The 22,836-nt window shown below is 50.8% G+C and overlaps 1 protein-coding gene across 1 annotated transcript; it reads right to left on the minus strand.

The window, feature by feature from the left end:
• Window positions 1-716: 716 nt before the first annotated feature.
• On the minus strand, window positions 717-17,662 carry PRX (periaxin). The gene is made up of 7 exons (XM_080908409.1): window positions 17,605-17,662; window positions 13,032-13,075; window positions 12,848-12,946; window positions 12,604-12,729; window positions 9,573-9,729; window positions 5,181-5,377; window positions 717-4,583 (listed from the first exon to the last, which is right to left on the minus strand). The coding sequence occupies exons 4-7, from the start codon at window positions 12,628-12,630 to the stop codon at window positions 876-878; spliced, it is 4,089 nt and encodes a 1,362-aa protein (XP_080764535.1). The 5' UTR covers window positions 12,631-12,729; window positions 12,848-12,946; window positions 13,032-13,075; window positions 17,605-17,662; the 3' UTR covers window positions 717-875.
• Window positions 17,663-22,836: the final 5,174 nt, after the last annotated feature.

Genomic DNA, 22,836 nt, shown 5'->3' on the forward strand with positions numbered 1-22,836 from the left:
GGAAAGATGGGGATGTAGTTCTGGGGTAGAATACTTGCCCAGTATACATAAAAGCCCTGAAGCACAAAATGCCCAGACTACCAGAAGTGAAACAAAGTCTTGCTTACGGAAAGGGAAGATGGATAAGAGTTCACCTGCAGAGGTCAACTGACTCTCCACAGAGGGGCCCTGCTGTGTTCTGCAGGGGGGGGGGTGTCTTTCTACAGGTCCTTCGCAAAGGCCTCTGGGAACTGTGAAGAGCAAGGGGAGATGCTTGTCTTTAGTCCCAGCACTGAGAGGCTGAGGCTGCAAGATATATATATATATATATATATATATATATATATATATATATATATATATATATATATATATTTTTTTTTTTTTTTTTTAATTATTATGTATACAGCTTTCTGTCTGCAGGCCAGAAGAGGGCACCAGATCCCACTACAGATGGTTGTGAGCCACCACGTGGTTGTTGGGAATTGATCTCAGGACCTTTGGAAGAGCAGCCAGTGCTCTTAACCTCGGAGCCATCTCTCCATCCTCCCCCCCGCCCCCCCAAGGCTGAAGATTTTAAGTTCAAGCTGAGAAAACACTGCATAAGCCATATGAGGGAACATAAAGAGACCTTGCGTCCCCCCGCCCCCCAACACACACACACACACACAAGAACCAGGACACAGGGCAACTTTTGAATTATTTTATTCACATAGCTCGGCATGATATACAGGCACTTCGGCCAATGAGGTGGCACAGAATACTGGCTCCGGCCTGAGTCAACTGCCCACCCTGAAGCCCTCTGAGGATTAGTGCTAGTAATTTCACACACAAAATGGGGAGCTGGGCTGGGGGATGGGAAGACAAGACGGGGAATCCACAGCTGTCCCAGGGCTTCAGATGGCAGCCGCCTGGGATCCCTCAATCCTGGTGGAGCCTGAAGCTGCTGTTTCTGAAAATCCCACACTGGGCAGTCGGACCCTGAATCCACCTTCTTCCCGGTCCCTACTCCCACTCCGGGCCTTGGGGCTTAAGGACACCCTAGGAAAGCGGAATTTGGGTGACTTCTCCCCAACTGGGGACTTGGAGCTCGCATCACCCTCCTGTCCCTTAGAGACTTTGGAGGGGGAAGCCAAACCTACGCGAGGCAGGCGGACCCTGACCCGACCCCGGCGACCGGAAGCCCCTTCCCCACTGCCTTCTTCCTCCTCAGGACTGGGAGAGCTTTCTCCAGAGACCGGCTCACTTTGGCTGAAGCCCACTCTGGGTAGCCTGAGCTTTGGACTCTTAACCTTTTCTCCAGTTTCTATTCCTTCCTTCGCCCTCGCCAGACCAAACAGGGGCAGCCGAACCTTGAGTCTGTGCCCGCCATCCCCATCGCCCTCAACCACCTGGTACTCAGCATGGCTGCTCACTGGTGACGTGAGTTCCACATCAGGCAATGGGATGTGGAAGGTGCGCTGGGCCTCCGGACCCTGGGGCTCAGAACCCTCTCCTCCACCTCCTTCCCCCAGTGTGGGCAACTTTAGCTTTAACCCACCCTCACTTTTGGCTGCCTCACCAACCTGGGCTTCATGGCCCAACCCGACATCCAGCTCTAGCTGGGGCACTGTCACCGTGGGCATCTTGAAGATGCCCTCACCTACTAGCAGATCACCACCTGTCACCTGCGTTCCAGGCAGCTCCAGCATCACCTGTGGCACCTCGACCCTAGAGCCTACTGTGCCCTCTGCAGAAGGGGCTACAGTCTCAGGGACTGCCTCCCCAAAGCTGGCCAGTTCCACCTGGGGCAGAGAGATACCTAATGTGGGCATCCTCTGTACACCCTCCTGGCCCTCTGCAACCACCTGCTTAGTGGTGGACACCTGGAGGACCGATGACTTCATTCCACTGGCGACCTTCTCTGCCTCCTGAGCTCCTGGTGTGACCAATTCCACCTCAGGGATCTTAAGCTGCCCAGATATGGCCTCCAGCTTTTCCCCCGGGCTGACACGTCCATCCTGAATTTCTGCTTCCTTTCCTCGAGACAGCCCAAAAGATGGCATCTTCAGTTTGGGCATCTTCACCTTCCCATCCCATCCCCAACCCTTTCCCTCGAGCTCAGCCTCCCCCGCCACTAGTACATCAGCTTCAGAGTCCCGGCCTTTCACCCCAAACTTGGGCAGAGCAAATCTGGACCCTTTAGGCTTGCTCTCAGCCGCTACTTCCGCCTTGCCTGAGGGCAGTTGGGTATCCAGGCTGAGCTGTGGAATGGACAGATCAAGGGCAGGCAGCAACCCCGCTTCCCCAGCTTTCTTTGCTTCCCCGTCAGTCCCTGCTCGAGCTTTGGGGAGTGAGATGGCAAACTTGGATACCTTCAGCTTGGCGGCTCTCCCAGGCCCCTCCACCTCTGCCTTGACAGCTTTGGGCCCTGAAAGTCCGAATTTGGGCAGAGAGAACTTGGAAGTGGGTTTGACTTTCATCTCCACCATCTCTAGCTTCTCTCTCTCAACTTCAACCGTGGGCAGCTGAGGGGTGACAATCTCCACAGAGGGCACACGGAAGCTCACCTCTCCAACACCCACTGCCACCCTGGGACCCTCTGGCTTCTCCACTTTGCCCGAGACACCTTCTTGGACTTGTCCCTCCAGGCCTAAGGCCCCAGGCAAGTCAAGCTCCACAGAGGGTAGAGAGAAGGAAGGGACACCAGCATGAGCTGCCTCAGTGCTCACCTCTGGCTGCAGACAGGGAAGTGTTATGAGTTTGTCTGGAACCTCAATACCTGCCTCCCCAGGCTTGCCCACTTTCCCCAACTTGGGCACAGTCATCTTGGGCAACTTGAAACTAAATTCAGTCCCTTCTGCCTGCTCCACCCCTGCAGATTTCCTCTGTGCCTCGGGAACCTTAGACAACTTCATCTCCGGCACTTTGGGAAGATGCACCTCTGGGACCGGTGGCACTTGCATTTCAGGTAGCCGAATGTCTGACACTTTGGGCAGCTGCAGCTCTGGAAGGGGGACATCGGGCACGGCCATCTCAGGCACTTTGGGGAGTTTTATTTCTGGAAGCTTCATTTCAGGAAGTTTAATGTCAGGTACTTTGGGCAGCTGAACTTCCGGGAGTCGTACATCGGGTACGGCCATCTTAGGGAGCTTCATCTCTGACACTTTGGGCAGCTGAACTTCCGGGAGTCGTACATCGGGCACGGCCATCTCGGGTATCTTTGGGAACTTCACCTCGGACATTTTGGGCAGTTGCAGCTCTGGGAGGTGGACATCGGGTACGGCCATCTCGGGCATCTTTGGGAGCTTCACCTCAGACACTTTGGGCAGCTGAACTTCCGGGAGTCGTACATCCGGCACAGCCATCTCAGGCACCTTCGGGAGCTTCATGTCTGGGAGCTTCATCTCTGGAACTTTCGGGAGTTGTACATCTGGAAGATGTACATCCGGCACAGCCATCTCAGGCACCTTCGGGAGCTTCATGTCTGGAACTTTAATCTCAGGGACTTTGGGCAGCTGCACTTCCGGTAGGCTAACGTCAGGTACAACCATTTCAGGGATCTTCGGAAGTTTCATGTCTGGCATTTTGGGCAGCTGTACCTCAGGGAGTTGCACATCTGGAATGACTGCCTCGGGCACTTTTGGGAGTTTGACCTCAGGAACTTTAGGAAGCTTTACTTCAGGCCCTTTGGGTGCCTTGATCTCAGGCCCAGCCACACCAATGCCGAAAGAGGGCATCTTGAGGGTGGGTAGCTTCAGCTTGCTCTCAGCAACAGCTTCTGGGCCAGAGGGCCGGGGTTCCAGGAGAGAAAGCCCAAAGGTGGGCATTCGAAGTCTGGGACCCTTTGCTTTGGCCTCTGGGCTGCCCTTGACTACCCTGGCTTCAGTAGCTTCCTTCCCTCGAACCCCAAAACGGGGGAAACTGAGACGGGGCATCTTGAGGGCCACTTCGGGTACCTCTCCCTGGGCCTCCACCTCTGCACCTGGCAAAGCCAGGTCCACCCCCACAGACGGAGCTGCCACATCCAGGGTAGGGACTTTTACCACTGCAGCCCCTTCCTGGGTGTCTAGGCATGGAAGTGCGGGAAGAGTGGGTAGAGAGGGCAGGCTGGGGAGCTCCACTTGCGGAACCTGGATTCCTGTGACTGGGGGCTCCACAGCCGGCGCAGCTGGGGCTCCTAGCCCAAGGGTTGGCAGGTGAAGGCCAAAGCCGCTGGCTGCCTCTGTTGATGGGGTCCCCTTGGGGACTGAGACCTGAGGAACACCCACCTCAGCACTAGGCAGCCGAGGCCCTACTAGCTCTATCTGAGGAGCTGTGAACCCAGCTCCTGTGGCTACCTCGGCCTCTGCCTTGGCCTTCCTTGTGGGAGGAGCAGCAGCAGCCATTCGGGCTACCTGGGCCTCTTCAGCTACTTCTCGGACACGTAGCCGAGGCAGCTGGAGACGTCGTCGGGCAGGGGCAGCTGGGACAGGTCCCTTGACAGCATCGGCTTTGAAACCCCGACGCAGTCGGGAGAACTTGGGAAAAGAGAACTCGACGTCAACAGGGGCCAAATCTGCAGGGGTCCCCAGGGCCCCAGGCACCATCTTCTTCTTCTTCACAGGGGACAGACTCTGGATGTTCTGAGGAGAGAGGAGAGAGGCAGGAGGCTGTGGGACAGTGGGAGGCTGGGAGTAGACAGAAAAATAACCCACCTAGTATACCAGGGCTGGGAGAAGTTTTGGGGTAGAGTATACCCCAAAACACATCCATCTTCCTGCCTGTCACGTCACCCCAGGAAGGCAATGACAGGCATTCAGAATCCCATAGCGGGTGAACGGGGGTGTGGCAACGGAAAGCCAAAAATTCCAGCCCTTATTCTAGCATCTCCCCAACATCCTTATTGTAGAGATGGGGAAACTGGGACCCAGAGAGGTAAAGAAACTGGGTCACCTAGTATCGTAACAGCCGCTGGGCTCAAATCAGGCCTTCCTGGACTCCATGACCCCTAATAAGCCCGGGGTTGCAGGGTGGAGAAGGGTGAGAACCACCTGCTGATAGGTGCACCCTTTGACAGGACTATTTAGGAGCAGAGGATAAGAGGCAGGGGGCGAATTAGTGTTGGGTTAGTGACAAGACAGAGGGCCAAAGTGGGCCACGGTGGCAGGAAGTAGGGTTTACGGCGCAGTGACCGGGTCGCTGGGGCTGTCCTGGACCGGGACCGGGCTAAGCACGCGTACCAGCTTGGCCACTTTGGCCCGCGGGCCTTTCATCTCGTATCCAGACACCGTCCCGGGCCTCAGTGCCAGGTCCCCGGTGGGCACAGTGCGCTTCAAGCAGAAGGAGACCTTGTAGGGCTCGGCGCATTGCAGCAGGCGGAGTGCATCCTCATATTTGAAGTTCTCAAAGAACACGCGGGCGCTCAGCAGCTGGTCCCCTGCAAGCGAGGTGGAGGTGGCCCTGGATGAGTGTCTCCCGACTCCACCCACACGTGGGCCGTCCCCCACTTCCTAGGAGTCAGTCAAGAGAGGCCCAGGCCCGGATTTTGACCCCACATATCATAGGCCTCTGTCTTGAGGAGAGGAAATTTCAGAGGTTAGGGCTCTAAGAACGGAACTGGTCGCATTGGTTTTAGCCCCGCCCCTTTCCGGAAGGAACCCATCCACTCGGGCCACTTATGGTTGCCTCTCCACTCGCATCCAACCAGAGGGTTCCTTGTGAGATGGGAATCAAAAAGCATCATCCCTGAGCGCCCACAGGAGTGTCCTGTAACTCCGTTCACTGACTGTATTGCCGAGGATGATCTTAAACCCTTGACCCCCTCTACCTCCATCTCCAGTACTAAGATTACAGGCGTTTGCCACCACACCCGGCTGTGGGTCATGAAGTTGATAACCTATACGGAGGTACCTTACTCTCTGTGGATGGTTCCTTCCCCTTCTTCTTCAACTCATAAGAACACACCGTTGAAACTGGCGGTGGGGCTCTGCCACAGAGCAGACTCGCCTAGTCACAGGATGCCCTGGTTCAGTCAGTCTCCAGTGCTACGCGTCCACATGATAGACACACTGACCTCGAATTGTCTTTGCCTCAGTTTAACAGAGATCCACCTGCCTTTGCTTCTCAAGTGCTGGGATTAAAGTGTGTGGCCACACTTGCTCTCTCCTCTTTTAATATATGCCTATGTGTATATCTGCTTTGTTTATGTGGATGCTCTCTGAGGCCAAAAGAAGACATCACATACCTTAGAGGCAGAATTACTAGTGGATATAAACTACCTGACATGGATTCTGGAAGCTCAGCACTCTTTTTAAAAAGATTTATTTATTTTTTATATGTAAGTACACTGTAGCCGTCTTCAGACACACCAGAAGAGGGCGTCAGATCCCATTACAGATGGTTGTGAGCCACCATGTGGTTGCTGGGAATTGAACTCAGGACCTCTGGAAGAGCAGTTAGTGCTCTAACCACTGAGCCATCTCTCCAGTCTCTATTGTATCTGTTGTCATGTGTATTTTATTTTTGTTTAAGTGAGTGTGTGAGTGTTTGTATATGTGTGTGTGTGACATGTTTGTGTGAGAGTGTATGTATGAGTATGTGTGTTTGTATATGTATGTACGTATGTTGGCTCCCACAGAAACCAGAGAGAGCTTCAGATTTCCTGGAACTGGAGTTACTGGAGAGAGTTGTAAGCTGCCCAACAAGGACATTAGAAACAAATCCTGTCCCCTCTGCTCAGCCAGTGTCTTAACCACTGAGCCGTCTCTCCAGCCTTTTTTATTGGTTTGTGCTTTCAGCTGGGTTTCTCTGGGTAACTCAGGCTGGTCTTGATCTAGCCTCAAACTATCAACCCACTTTTCTCAGCCTCCTGAGTAGTAGGATTTTATAGTATCCCAGTTGGGGAATTTTGTGAAGCTTAGTAAGACATCTATTTCTAACACCCACATTTACGCTTCTATCCTTGACTGCTCCCCGTCACACTTACAAGTGGTCCCCCAGTCTCTGCAGGGAATTTTCTGGAGCACCATCCCCCCCGAATGTTAAAACTATGAATGTACAAATCTCACATAAACATTATAATATTTGCATGAACCCTGTATACATCTGCCCTGCACTTCCTGTACTTTAAGTCCCCTCTAGATACATTTTTGGAGTTTTATTATTATATTTTAGTGGGGCTTTTGTGTGTTTGTTTTTAACGTATGAGCATTTTGTTTGCATAAGTGCCTCTGCTCCATGTACGTCCCTGGGGACTATAGAAGCCAGAAGAGGGTGTTAGGTGCCCTGGGACTGAAGGCACAGACATATTGTGAACTCCCATGCCTTTAATCCCAGCACTTGGTAGGCAAAGGCAGAAGCAAGTGAGGTCGAGGTCAGCCTGGTCTAGAGCGAGTTCAGGATAACCAGGGCTACACAGAGAAAGGCTGCCTCAAAAAACCTAACCAAACCAACCAACCAAACAAGAAACAACTAAGGCAGCCTTTTGCTAAGTTTCTGTCGTGTAGTACTCTGCCTGGCAACTCTTCTTTCTTTTCCATTTCTGTTTCTCTTGGATACTGCTCGGGGCCTGGGCATGATTTTCCTGACACCATGTTTTGTGTTTTCTTACTCTTTCTCCGAGGGTCCCCGTTCCCCGTGCCTTTAGCCATGTGACTGCTGACTAACCTTCATTGCTTTCTTGGACCCTAAGCTGAAAAGACCCGACTTTCTCTCTTCCTCTTCCTCCTCAGCAACTGCTAAAACTTACAGATAGACCGCATTGGCGTTTTCCTCCCAGTCTGTAATAAAATTGTCCTTGAGTTTTAAAGCAAGCAAGCAAACAAACAAACAAACAAACAAAAAAAAAAAACCCCACTCACAGCTTGTCTTTCTCCAAACAGGTATCTGCAGGCCACCCAGTCCTCAGGTAAAACCTCCTTGGAGATTCCCCACAACCCACAAATCGGGGATGAAACCTAGCCAACCACTTTACCACTGAGGTACAGCCCCACCTAAAGGTGATGCCTAGAAGCATCCTTGAGGCCTCCCTCTCTATGGTACCCCACACCTAGTCCTGAATTTTTGAATTCAAGTCCTTCCAACAACCCCATATTATGCCTGCCCACCCATCACCTCTTTGAGGCTAATTGGTCTTGCCCCCAATGCTGCCTCTTGCATTTCAGTCCACTGTAAAGAGAGCAGCTCAACTCCTTGCATTTCCATGTCTCTTCTGCTTAGGCTCCAGAATAAAATTCATAGTCCTTATGAACCCTTCAAAACTGCCCTTCCCCCTCCCTTCTCACCAGTATCACCCCACTATTCTGTAAGCTTATGTGTAGGGACCTTTCCGTGTTCTGTTCACCATTTTAGCCAAAGCAATAAGATGCTTAGTAAATAACTTGTGGAGCGGGTATGTACTTCATTAGTGGAGGAGCACAGTTTATAGAGCACTTGCCTAGCAAGTCCTAAAAGCCCTGGGTTCCATCCCCAGCATTACACAAACGAACATATACACGTCAAAAATGATTAATTAAAACCGAATAGTTGCTGCATGCAGTGCATAAGTCGAAACAGCTTTATCCATGTTTCTTAAAAACATCTCTCATTTAATTCAGCTCCTCTCTCCATCTCCAGTTAACTCCGCCCCTTTTTCCTGTCCCAATAACGCATTAATTAGCACTTACATCGTGCTTACTGTGTGACACTTAATTGTGTGCTGTTTTCAAAACCTGACTCATTCCAGCTACATAATAACCTCATGAGGTCAGTGCTAATTATTCCCACTTAAAGATGAAAATATGGAGACACAGAAATATCACGAGGGTTCTGGGAGTCCAACACAATGGGCACGGCCACTCAGGCCTGTCATCCTAGCTACCCCGGAGGCTAAGGCAGAAAGATCAAAAGTTCAAGGCCAAGGGCTGGCAAGATGGCTCAGCTGTTGCTCTCTGCTCTTCCAGAGGGTCTATCCTTGGCGGCACACGGGGGATTCCGAGCCCTCTTCTGCCCTCCAGGGGTACAACAGATACATGACACACCGACAGAGTCGGTGGCAAAACATCCATACAAATAAAATAATTATTTTTTAAGTCTAAACCCGGCCAGGGTTACCCAGGAAGTTCAAGGTCAACTCGAGCAACTTAGACTCAAAATTTTAAAAAGGGCATGAAGGCGCATGCCTGTTTCCTAGCATTTGGTAGATGGAGTAAGTTCATCCGCGACCGTACAGCGGGTTCAGCGTGGGCCTGGGCTCCTTCCCGAGCCCCCAAAACAATGAATGGGATTTAATTCGGTGGTAGAACGGAGGGCCTGGCATGCTTGAGGAGCTAGATTCAGAACAAGGAAAGCCTCACCACAACCCCAGCCCCGCCTCCTGACAAATAGGCACATCTTCAGTTTCAACCTGCCAGGACTCTAGGCAGATACCTAACCACACCCCGGCAGGTCAACCATGACCCACCAGGCCTTCAGACTCCGCCCCACCCCCGCCACGCCCCCACCACGCCCCGTACCCGACGCAGATTCCTAACTCCGCCTCCGCAGGCCGGCTCGCCCCGCCCTCCCTAAGCCACGCCTCCAGCCAAAGCCTAGGCAGATTCCTAACCCCGCCCCCATAGGCCGGCTCCGCCTCGCCATGTACAGACCACGCCTACCTTCCTGCAAGCTGAGGCTCTTGGCCGCCGGTGAGTCTTCTCGCAGCTCGCGGACAAAGATTCCTTCTTTGCCGCCGCCTGCTACGTTGAAGCCGCTGACCCCGGTCTGCGCCTCGGTCTCCACGATAATCTCCACCAACTCCGCTCGTCTCAGCTCCTGCGAGGGGCAGCAAGGGATGGCCATGGAGCTCCAGGACGGCAGCTCGCCCAGAGCTTGCCATGGCGTTCCTTCCTCAGGACCCGCCTTGTGGTTAAATAGCTCTCGCGTCCCGCTCACTCTCCGGGATGGTCGGGGTCCGGAGAAGCGAGGGGCGGGGCTGGAAGAAGAGGGGATAAATGGGCGGGGCAAGATCATGGGGCAGGACTGGGAGAGTCAAATAAGCGATTTTGAGAAACTTAATAATTTGCCTTCCTTTCTTCCCTTTCTTTTAATTTTGAGACAAGGACTCCTGTAGCCCAGAACACCCTTGAAAGCCTCGAAGGCATAAGACAAAAATGCCAATTCCAATATCCATATTCTGAAGACTATGTGGGGCTTTAGTAACTACCCAACAAGCCTAGAGATTTAACTCAGTGGTAGAACTCCAGCACATACGAGGTTCTGAGTTCTGTTCCGAACACAAAACTAAACAAACGAAAACATTTATATAAAATACTCAACTTGATCATAGTTATTCCTACAGAACAAAGGCAGGCTTCTAATAAAGGAAGACACCCTTAAGCCACGCAGGATGGAAGAATGGGGTCTTGCCCCCTGTGGGCTTGATTATGTGTGAGAATGCTGTTGTGACCTCTCTAACTCCAAGACATGCTTAACTCCCCCGGGAAAGGGAATCCAATGAAGAGGGGATGCGTGGGTAATGAATGGTGACCGCAGCAGAAGTGGCATCTGTGGTATTTACTGGCCCTGGCTCTGAAACACGCTAAAGGGTTCACATCTGCTTCCCGGAAGGGGAAGCGAGAGGTCTGATTCTGTCTAGGAAACCACACGATTTTTGCGGAGCACCTTGCACTTCTCGAACCTTTTACTGTACTGCAAAGTTGGGTGGTGTGAAAGGAATGTGTGGCTGTGAACCGAGACCTAAACAAGCAAGGATGAACGAGGGTGAGTGCGGGGGTATTGCGACCAGCCAGGGGGAGCCCTACTGCAATGGCCCGGAGGGACTAGAGCAGGGGAATATGGGAATATTCATTGCAGGGGGGCTTCTTGGAACATTATGGTCCTTCCACTCCCCTCCGGGCAGCATCTCCTTGCGTCTCCCCATGTTTTTTGGAAGTCACAGGAAGTCAGTAAAGCCTAGAAAGTTAAAGTGACTTACTTAATGCCTCAAAGCACATTAAACAGGCAAGCCTTGTCTTAGGGATAAGCCGTGTGACACCCCTTTGCCTGTCATCCTCAGCCTTAATAAGGCTCCTTTGTAAGTAGAGCCATCCAGCCTGGTACTCAGAAGAGGTTAAAACTGCTAACATCGTATCTGAAAGCAATGGCAGTGACTGTGGGTCTGCTCTTGGTAGCAGCCTGGGCAGATGGCCCCATCTTACCAGTGGGGAAGCTGGGACTCCAAGAAGTTAGGTCACCTGCCTAAGATTGCATATAAAGCACCAAAAGGACTGGATTTGCTCTTGTGGGTCCCCAAGTCCTTCACAGTGACTTCACACTTTCTCAGCTCTTCTCTCTCTAGTGGGTGTTTTGACTCACGGTCTTACCCTGTATTTTAGGTTGGTCTCTAACTCACAGTAGTCCCCCTGCCTCAGCCTCTTGAGTACAAGTGCTCAGATCATATGCATGCATCCATGCTTGGTTATATTAGTCTCTTCAGATAAAATATTTCAGTTGAATTTTTTGTTGTTGTTGTTTTTGGGGTTTTTTGTTTGTTTGTTTTTGTTTTTGTTTTTTGTTGTTGTTGTTTTTGTTTTTCAAGGCAGGGTCTGGAGGCTCTGGCTGTCCTGAAAAACTCACTATGAATACCAGACTGACCTCAAACTCACAGAGATCCACCTGCCTCTGCCTCCCAAGGGCTAGGATTAGAAGCCTGTGTTATCACACCCAGGTATTTCTAAATTTATTTTAAAAGGGTTTGGGAGCTGGGCAGTGGTGGCGCACACCTTTAGTTCTGATACTCAGGAGGCAGAGGCAGGCAGATCTCTGAGTCCGAGGCCAGCCTGGTCTACAGAGTGAGTTCCAGGATCTCCAACACTTCATAGAAAAAAAACATGTCATTAAAAAATTTAAAAAAAAAAAAAAAAAAAGATTGTGTGGGGGGAACAAAGCAACGAAACAAAGGATTTTATATGCATAAGCATTTTGCTTTTCTATGTCTGTGCACCACATACATGCTTGGTGTCAAGGGAAGTCAGAGGAGTGTCTCAGATCTCTGGGAGTTTTGAACCCCCATGTGGGTGCTGGAAATCGAAACAAATCCTCTGGAAAAGCAGTCAGTGCTCTTAACCACTGAGCCATCTCTCCAGCCTCTGGGTTCCTTTTTTTTTTTTTTTTTTTTGTTTTTTTTTTGTTTTTGTTTTTTTTCTTAAGTTTTGTTTACATTCATTTATGTATGTGTTTGTATATGTGTGGAGGGCAAAGGAATCAATTTTAGGAGCCGGGTCTATTCCTCTACCTTGTAGCTTCCAGAAGATTGAACTCAGCTCATCAGCCTTGGCAGCAGGCACCCACTGAGCCTCTCAGACTGGCCCCTCTGCTGGGTTTCATCATCATTAGTACTGGGGACTCATCCCAAGGTCTTGTGTAGATTAGGGTACTCTGGCCCCGAGTGACAATTTGATTTTAAACCTTTCGAGACAGGGCCTTACTAAGTTGCTCAAGTTGACCTTGAACTCGATAACTTGAGCTAACACGGTAGGCATAAGTGACCCGCACCTATCTAATAAGCTTCATGTTGTGTGGAGCATTTGACGTATGTTAATTTCTCCCTCACATTTACTATTTTCAGCTTCCATGTGGGGCTACCAGGGCCGGGAGAAGCCGGGACAGGGCCATGCCTTCTTGGCACCGTAACCTGATTTCACCCACCTCAGCGCTGCGGCTCCTGACCTCCATAGCTCTGCAGAGAGTCACGTGGGGCTCAGGCTCCTGTCTCCTCTCCTCCTTCTGCTGTAGGACCAGCTTCAGCTCCTCATGGAGCAGCTGCCGCTGGGCCTGGGGGTACAAGACGGAGGCTTGAGGCAAGGAGGGATTGTGGGGGTAGTGATGGGGGCTTGCCAGAGAAGTCAAGAGCAGGGACGGCATCAGGCGGACGGAGAATGGGGCCCCTCACCGCTTTCTGGGTGATGGTCTTTTCTCCTGGCGGGAGTCCCACTCGGGGTGATGCGCAGCTGTAACTGGGAATGTCACTCTTCCTTTGAGGTCTTGCTGCCTGCCGAGGAGAGACAAAGGGTGTGGGACACCAGGCAGGCCCAGGGAAGATGGAGAGGGGTTATGCAGAACCAGCAAGCTCTCACCTGAGCGGTACGTTCAGGTCCTTGGGCCTCCTGGGTCTGGGGCTCTACGAAGAACAACACACACAGTAGTGTTACCTCATATCCCCTGGTAGCTTCCTAAGAGTCTGACTCTGTGCTCGTTCTGACAAGTCTGTGTGCTCAAGTGCCAAATGGCTATTTCCAGGCCAGCCTGGGGTACATAGATAGTGAGACTCTGAATTGAATGAAGAGCCTCGGATCCTAGACCTGGTAATCCCAGGGCTTTGTGGGTGTGAAGCTGGCATTTCACCGGCCGAGTCACATTCTTTGAGTGTGAGACGGGGTCTTAGAACATGTTAACCTCAACTCTTCTATGTAGCTGAAGATGACTTTGAACTATTGCCCGCCCCCATTTCAGCCTCCCAAATACTGGGGTTACAGACATACGCTACCATTTCTACGTTACTAGACAGCCACTTTACTTCTGAAAATATGCTGTCTTAGAGAGGCCAAGCAAATTTGTACCAGTGTGCCGCCCGCACACAACCCAAGAGGAAGGCACAGAGAAGGCAGACTCCAGCCTGGCCTTCCTGGGGACATGGAGGAGGAGGCTGACTCTGAGCTTGGCCCCCACCTGGCATGCCAGCCCGCCAACCCCTGCCACCGAGGAAAAGGTCAGGCACATGCGGCACATTCCCTCCCACAATAGCCCATCTGCTGTGCCAGGAGCATTCTGCCCCTGCCCACCCGCCCACCCACCCAGTGCCACACAATGGTCCTTCATAGCTCACCACTGGAGCAAAGAGCTCCGCTGGAAGAGAGCTTGCCTAACATCCACAAAGGCCCTGGGTTCAATCCCCCAGCACTATCTGAACCAGGGGGTATACAACCACAACGACAATCCCAGCATTTGGCAGGCAGATGCAGGAGGATCAAACAGTTCAAGGTCATCCTTAGCTCCCTAGGCCAACTACATGAAATGGGTCTGTGGGACACAACCAACTTAGGCCACAATTGGCCAAACTCGACAAACCTCTTGACACATACACACGTGCTGTAATCACCACACACACACACACACACACACACACACACCGGCCCCCAGTCTCTGAAGGCTCCTGTGTGCTCCTAGGAATCCTAGATTCTATGTCCAAGCCCAGCCTCCCTTGTGCACCCTTTCAACTCCTACACACAAGCTGAAGACCTCTCCTAAGATGGCTTCCCTGTGAACCAGGCCCAGTGAAGGCAACCACAGACCTAAAATTCCCCGTAGAGATGCTAGTTGTTCACAGGGACAGGGATCAAGGCTCTGTGAGAAGTTTCCTGTCCAGGGTCACATAGCCAGGATGAGGCAGAGTCAAGACCTGTGCCTTCAGGCCAAATCTGCACAGCCACTGGGAGAGAGTTGAGGTGGGCAAGAGGGGTCAAATTGAATAAATTCCAGAGAGACCTTGCCAGTTCGAGACCTGGCCATGGGACCCGATTTTCCTGACAAGTAAAGTTAAAGATAGACTGTCGTAAACTGGGTGTGGTCAGAGACTCCTGTAAGCAAACAGGATTATGAGTTAAGATGTAGCCGGGGCTACATGAGACCCTGTCTCAAAAATAGTACTAAAAGTACTGGAAGGCAGGAAGATTTGTAGCTCATGTCCAGCCTGGGCTATATAACACGTTCTGGCTTCAACCTGGGCTACAGCATGTGACCATCTCAAAGGAAAAAAAAAATTACAAAAACAACAAAAGAGGAGGGAGCCTGGGAAGATGGCTCCGTGGTTAAGAGCACTGGCTGCTCTTCCAAAGGACCTGGGTTCAATTCCCAGCAACCACATAACAGCTCACAACTGTCTGTCCTAGGGGATCTGGCACCTTCAAACATCCATGCAGGCAACACATTAAAGCACATAAAATAAAAATGAGTAAATCTTTTTAAAGAATGAAAGTCAGTGAGGTCTGTGGGGAGCCTTGGTGGAGAATCTTAGCCTGGCACAATGGTTGTTGAAGACCACATTCCTGCTCTGGTCCACGCAATGAGGCTGTACCGAAAACCTGACACAGGAAGCCTAGGCAGGACACAGGCAACACAGTGTCCCCTTCTTCATCCCCCTCCGCTTCGTCTGTGCCTGGAGCAGCTGCCCAGCCCATGTTATATTTAGGCCTCTGAGCCCTTCCTGAGCCACATGCCCAGCTCCTGGGCAGGGGTGGGGGCAGCTTCCGAAGGAAATGTTCCCTCTGCAGGCACTCTTTGTTCTCAGAGCTGCCCATCCCACTAGGTAAGGAAGCGAGGGACAGACTTCCGGGGAGTCCCTGGTTTTGTGTTACAGGAAGAGGGAATGGGGTTCTCTGTTGAATTGTGGTCAGGCAGAACTTTGTTGGTTGTTGACAGATCATCTCTGGAGACACCACCCTAGCATAGGTCTGAAATTCACCCAAACTTTTCAAGGACCCCGTTTCTAAAACACACTGTGTGTTAAGATCTGGAAATATACTATCTTAGGCAGGCAGTGGTAACCCTTAATCTCAGCCCTCAGGAGGCAGAAGCAGGCAAATTTCTGAGCTCAAGGACACCTTGGTCTATAGAACCAGTTCCAGGACAGCCAGGGCTACACAAAGAAACCCTGTCTCAGAAAAACAAAACAACAACAACAAAATAGAAATCTAATGTCTTTTTATTAATGGTGGGCATTGAACCCAGGAGCTCACAGTTGCCGACCAAATGCTCTACCACTGAGCTACCTCTGAGCCCTATATTTATTTGGTACATGGGGGGTACAAAGTCTCATATACGCCAGGCTGGCCTCTGGCTCCCTACTTAACTGAGGATGGCCTGGAACCTTCGAGCCTCCTTCATCAACCTCCCTCCCTAGGGCTGGGATTTCAGGCTCAACCACAACAGGTTTTATGGGATCAAGCCCTTTGCCTCTCCCATGCTACCCTCTCTACCAGCTGGCCTATGTTCTCCAACATACCCCAGCCTTCTCCCCCCCCCCCCCCGTTCTGTCTAAAGCACAGTCACACTAAGCTGCCTAGGCTGGCCTTGAAGTTGGCTTAGCAGGCCCAGCTCTAATTGTCTTTTTCTGGTGCCGTTCAAACCCTTAGTGTGGCTCATCATCTGGGCCTTTCTATGACCCAGCTAAGGATTCTGCTCTGGCCCCCTCCTCCCTCTCCTCTATGTCTACCTCATGTATGAATTCTGCCCACTTAGACCTTCAGCTTCCCTAAGCCATCTATGATCTTGCCTTCAGCTCATCCTGGCCCCTGGGCACTATCTAAGGCCATGTAAGGAGGCTGAGAGGAAACGCCTAGGCAGTGTAGCCTGTGGCCCCTTAGGTTGGCCCAGCTTCAGTGCTTAAGTCTGAGTACGTGGATAAAATCCTTCTCTTTGGGGCCTTGGTTTTCTCACCTGTGAGAAGTATGTACCCAATAAAAGTAGCTTCGTGGGCATGGTGCCAGCTTGTAAACTCAACACTTGGGAAGCTGAGGTCAGAGGACTGTGAGTTGGAGGCCAACCTGAAATCTGTCTTCTGTCTTCAACACACACACACACACACACACACACACACACACACACACACACACACACACAGCAAACAGGTACTTTGACTATTCTTCATATGTGGTTAAGTGTTCAGTTAATATAAACTAAATTCTGGCCACATCAGAGAGCAGAGGGGGGGATGGGTGGCTATGCATCTGTTTCTCAGATTCAGCCATCTTTATATGTTTGAGACAAAGTCTCTTGGTAATGCAGGCAGGCTTCACACTCCCTGTGTAGCCGAGGGAGGGTGACCTTGAACTCTAGATCCTCCTGCCTCTCTCCACCTCTAAGTGTCATGTTGGGGTTACAGGCATGAAAACCATCGCTCTTGCCTTCCATACCCAGCCTTTCTACCATAGTAGCCCACCAGTTGCTCCCAACAAAAGGGGAACATTAAACAGAGGCACCAACTAAATTTTGAGTCCTGTTGCCTACGTATGGGAGCAATGCTCCCTCTCTAGCATCCACGTTCAAAGGCCAAGAACCCTTTCCCAGCAATTCACATACTCCACCAGCAATTCAGAGGGGCCCCATCTGCCCATTTTACAGATGGGAAAGTGAAGACAAAGGAATAGACTGAAGCTGCACAGGTATATAGTTGGTACAGTTGGGCACACCTGTAATGCCAGAACTCGTGAGACTAAAATCAGAGGCTTTCCAGGAATCTAAAGCCAGCCTGGGATTTATAGGAAGAATCTGAGACTGTGTCTTGAAAACACTAAAGGAAGAGCTACAGAGAAAGTAGACTGGTATTCAGACAGAGCCTTGCCTAGCATGTGTGTGGCTCTGGATTCATCCCCACACCACATATACTCAGCATGGTTGTACATTTTTGGGAGGGGAAAGTCCAAAGTTATATTTAGCTACATAAACTGGAACCCAGCCTGGACCACAAGAGATCAAAGGACCACCCCTCCCTCAAAACGAGAGCATAGGATTTGAACCCAGAGCCTGGCTTAGAAGCCCTTGAATTTAATTCCCATGTTAATCTCCCTTCCCAGACCTCCCAGAACCCTAGGTTGTGTTCCTAGGGTGGCTCAGCCCAGTCCACTCCAGAGTAGCCAGCTGACTGTTTCTTACCAGTGACCTCCAGACACCTCCAGAGCTCCTTGGTCTGTCTGTTCAGCCCCAGCCTTGGGCTGGGAGGGAAAAGGAATTGGAAAGGTGGGGGGAGGGGGGTCCTGGACATTGGCTACTCTGCTGTGATGTCACCCAAAGGGTGGGTGGTGGGGGAAACAAACATTCCCTTCTCTGCTCTACATCCATCTGGGGTGGGGATCTGGAAACACCAACCTCTCCCTTGCCAGAGCCCAGACCTCCACCCCAGCCCTGCTGGCTCAAGAATTTGCATACCACCCCCGTTCAAATACTCAGTACCCTACCCCCAGCATCTCTGGACTCCTGGACCCAGGCCTAGCCCACACAGTCCCTGAGACTCTCAAGACAACCTCTTACACTGTCACCCTGATAATCTGGATTCAAATCTCAGCTCAGGCATTCCTGGCTATGGGAACTTCAGCAATCACAGGGCATCACTGGGCCTCAGTTTCTTTGTCTTTGGAATGGGAGTAGGAAGAATGCGTACCTCTTGAAGACTGTAATGGAGCCAAATGAGTTTTGCCATCTGTGGTAGGGGCCGGTGAGATGGCTCAGCAGATAAAGGCCCTTGAGGTTAAGCCCGAGGACCTGAATTCAGTCCCTGGGGCCATGTGATGGAAAGTGAGAACAAACTCCTGCAAATTGCCCTTTGACTTACACACGCGCGCACACACACACACACACACACACACACACACATACACACACACACACAGACATATCCTATGATACATTTGCACACACAATAAATAAATGTATTTGAAAAAAAAAAAAAGACTAGGGCAGGACTCAGCAGCTAAGATCACTTGCTGTTCTTCCAGAGGGCCCAGTTGGCTTCCCATTCCCATCTCAGTGGCTTCCAATCATTAGTGACTGCAGTTCCAGGGTACCAAATACCTCTGGCCTCAGCCGGCATCTATCTGCACACCCACATCTACAGAGCTAGTTTCAGGACAGCCAAGGGTTACTTCAAGAAATCCTGTCTTTAGAAACAAACAAACAAGCCCAAACCATTCACTAAAGTACATAAATAAATGGTAAAAGGGATAAATTACCCTCTTGTTTTGCTTGAGATAGGTTTTCTCTGTGTAGCCCTGGCTGTCTTTGGTTACATTCTGAATTTGAGGCCAGGTTCATGAGATAACGTCTCAAAATCAGCAACAATGCAAGGGCTGGATGGGCCTCTCCTGAGAGTGAGGGGGGTTTTGGACCTTTGTTGGGTAGAACTCCTGTTTATTGCTCAACAAAAATCGTCACTGACGCTGTATTCCAAGTTCCGAGGTGGTTCCCCTCTGCCTTCAGGAGGGCCCATTACGTTCAATTCACCCAAGAAAAAGGTGGTGAAGCTGACCTCCAACCTTCCCTTCAGCCAGATCCCAAAGAAACCTTGCTCCCCTCTGGCCTTCCAACTGACGGATGAGACTGGAAGAGGGACAGTAACTTCCACAAGATCACACAGCAAGCAACTGTACTCCACACGAAAGCCAGACCTGCCCAGCTCTCGAACCAATGTCTCAAGACCTTATTCCCACTCCACTGATTCCCTGGCCCAGCCCCAGCCTGCCCTGACTCACCAGACCCCGGGGAGCGGCAGAGGAAACACAGATACCCCCACATGCCTCTGTCACCCACAAGGCTGCTGCCTCAGATGCTCTCAGCTCTCTGAGCTAAGGCCCAGAGCTGGGGCCAGGCTGAGGCTGGGGGATTACCCCCAAAACGATAGTCAGCAGCTTCTGGTCTATTGTTCATCCAGGACTGCACGCTAGCCCCTCATACTGGTTTGAGTGGTGTCTCTGTGGACACTCCTGTTACCCCATGGAGAGGGACCTTTGCTGAGGGTATGGGGACAGCAACAGGGTGGTGGATCCGAGCATGCTGGGGCCACCCCCTTCCTCTGTGAAATGCCCCCTGCCCACTCTGAGCCACCAGGGAAGGCTGGAATGTGCTGAGCCCCAGGAAATGCCTTCCAGCTCTGGCACCAAGCAATAGGGTGTGACCAGAACACTGCCAGCAGCATCCTGGAAATGGGGGGGGGGGTGTGGCTGCTGCTGAGCATAAGACCCTCTTCTCACTGTTCCTCTCTATCAAGTACTCATAGACACACTGTGCATTTATTCATTTGTGCATTTATTCACCCAAGGAGCATTTACAGTGCCAGAGACTTGTGATCCCAGCGTTTAGAAGGCAAGTAGATCGTAGACGGTAGATCGGAGACTGGGAGTTCAGGGTCATCTTCAGCTGTATTCTGAGTTTAAGGTCAGCCTAGGCTATATAAAACCCTGTCTCCAAAACCTCAACAAAAATGAAAGAAATTAAGACATTATCTCCCTTCCACAGCTCCAAAAATGGAGCTCCCTCCAGCCGGGACAGGACATGACTGTGTAGCTCTGGCTGTCCTGAAACTTAATATTTAGACCAGTAGAGCCTCAAACTCAGATACTCATCTGCCTTTGGTTCTAGTGCTGGAAATAAAAGTATTGGTCACCATACTATGCCGGCTTTATCACTTCCTTCCTCTCTCTCTCTCTTTCTCTATTTTTGTTCTTTTATTTTTCAAGACAGGGAAGCCTGGGAACAGTGATAGAAGCCTTTAATCCCAGCACTCAGGAGGCAGAGGCAGGCAGATCTCTTTGAGTTTGAGGCCAGCCTGGTCTACACAAAAATTTTTTGGGGGAGTGAGGTGGGGAATTCAAGACAAGGTTTCTGTGTATCCCTGGCTGTCCTTGAACTCACTTTGTAGACCAGGCTGCCTCTGCCTCACAAGTGGTGGAATTAAATGTGTGCTATCCCTCCCAGCCTCCTCAAGATTTTCTTTGTTTGTTTGTTTGTTTTTTTTTGTTTGTTTTTGTTTTTAAGATTTGATTTATGGGCTGGAGAGATGGCTCAGTGGTTAAGAGCACAGGCTGCTCTTCCAGTGGTGCTGAGTTCAAATCCCAGCAACCACATGGTGGCTCACAACCATCTGTAATGGGATCTGGTGCTCTTTTCTGGTGTGTCTGAAGACAGTGACAGTGCACTTAAATAAATAAATAAATAAATCTTGTTTAAAAATATTTTATTTATTATGTATACAGTGCTCTGCCTGCCACCAAGTGGTTACTGGGAATTGAACTCAGGACCTCTGGAAGGGCAGCCAGTTCTCTTAACCTCTTTAATTATCTCTCCAGTACCCTGCCCCCCCCCAAGTTTGTAAAGATCTATGACTGAGCCTTCAGCCCCTCCCTCACTGGGGGATTCTAGGCAGGGGCTGTACCACTGAGCCACACCCCAGCCCCTCCCTGGGGGATTCTAGGCAGGGGCTCTACCACTGAGCCACACCCCAGCCCCTCCCTAGGGGACTCTAGGCAGGGGCTCTACCACTGAGCCACACCCCAGCCCCTCCCTGGGGGATTCTAAGCAGGGGCTCCACTGCTGAGTCCCATTCCTAATCCTTGATATTCTGTGTTTAGCTAATAGAAATGATGCTAATGGTGAGTTTGGTCACTCATTTTATAGTCCTAGCACTGTAGAGACTGGGGCAGGCAAATCACTTGGCCAAGTTGAGGGGTCAGACACCAATCTGGGCAACAGAGCAAGATCCTCTCTCAACAAATGACTAAATAGGGCTGGAGAGATGGCTCAGCGGTTAAGAGCACTGACTGCTTGCTCTTCCAGACTTCCTGAGTTCAATTCCCAGCAACCACATGTGGCTCACAACCATCTGTAACAGGATGCAATGTCCTCAGAGTAACAGTGTACTCATATACATAATATAAATAAACCAATCAATCTTTAAAAAAAATAACATGACTAAATAAATAAATGGGCAAAGTAAGCTACAACAAAAAGATTTGGTCCCTTGAGCCAGCAAGATAGCTCAACAGGTAAAGACTTTGACCTTGTTTTGATCCACAGGACCCAAAGGGTTGAAGGCAAGAATCATTTTCAGTTGTCCTCTGACATCCACACATGCACTGTGACACACACACATCCTCCCAAATGAACAAGTAAATGCCATAGGATAAAAAGACTTGGTGGTAGCTGTCGGGGTTTTTTTTTTTTTTGTTTTTTTTTTTTTTTTTTTGAGATAGGTTCTCTGTTAGGTTTTCCTAGAATTCACTATGTAGCCCAGGCTAGCCCCAAGACTGCAGCGTGAGCCCTCAAAGTGCAAATTCTGCAACTACAATGATGAGCTACCATATCTAGATGTCTATCTGTTTCTGAGTGAGGGCTTTGCTATGTAGCTCAGGCTGGCTTTGGCCTTGTGACCCTCTTGTCTCAGCCTCCTGAGGCCTGGATTATTGTGCTGGTAACTGTTGGTCCATCTTTGCTACAATGGTCTAGATCTATTCCTGGCTTGCTGTGACTTCTGAATGGTGTTTCTGTGTCTGTCTAGATTATGCATCCTTCAAGTCTGTCCTTATTCCGTGCCTGTTTCCTTGTTTCTTGTCTTTCCAGCTCTGTGTCTTCCTCTCTCTCTGTTTCGTTTTCCCTACCCTACAGGGGTGTGGTCATGGGAAGCCGAGTTTAGAGGGGGTGGCACCAGCCCAGGCCACCTCCATAAACACAGGACATCCTGTGGGACAGAAGGGATGTGGTGAGATAGAAGTGGGCCCCCTGGGACCACCCTCTCCTGACCCAGCCTGATACACCCGGTAAGCCCTTATCTCCCCCCATGACTCTTTTTGGAGTTCAGTCCCAGGGGCCCAATGCCTTTCCTTGGTTTTCATAACCTCCTTCATACATGGTGTCTCTCCACAGCCTTAGCATCAAAGCTAGACATTGCCTTTTCCTTGGTTTTCATAGCCTCTTACACACATGGTGTCCCTTCACAGCCTTAGCGTCAAAGCTAGACATTGCCTTTTCCTTGGTTTTCATAGCCTCTTACACACATGGTGTCCCTTCATGGGCTCAGCTCCAACCCTAGACCTACGTCTGGAACTTACTCTTCTATATGGTCCTACGGTCTCCTAGTATTGTCATCCTACAGCTGGCCCCATAGGTGTCCTTGCTGTCCCTTTGTCACCCTCCCCTCCCTAGGGACTCTACCCTGGGCTCTTGTGACCTCATACCCCATGTCCACTTGCAGCTGGCAGCATCCAATAAGGAAATGACTGGCTCCTTGCAGTTTTTCACAGTGAAGTTCCTGCTTGTGCGTGTGCGCCAGGCCTCTGCCTCCCTCTCTTCCTGGTCTCACCGAACTGGTGGCTTCCCTTCCTCGTTCCAGCCAAACCC

The sequence above is a fragment of the Micromys minutus genome (assembly GCF_963924665.1).
Source record: "Micromys minutus genome assembly, chromosome: 32".
Taxonomy (NCBI): domain Eukaryota; kingdom Metazoa; phylum Chordata; class Mammalia; order Rodentia; family Muridae; genus Micromys; species Micromys minutus.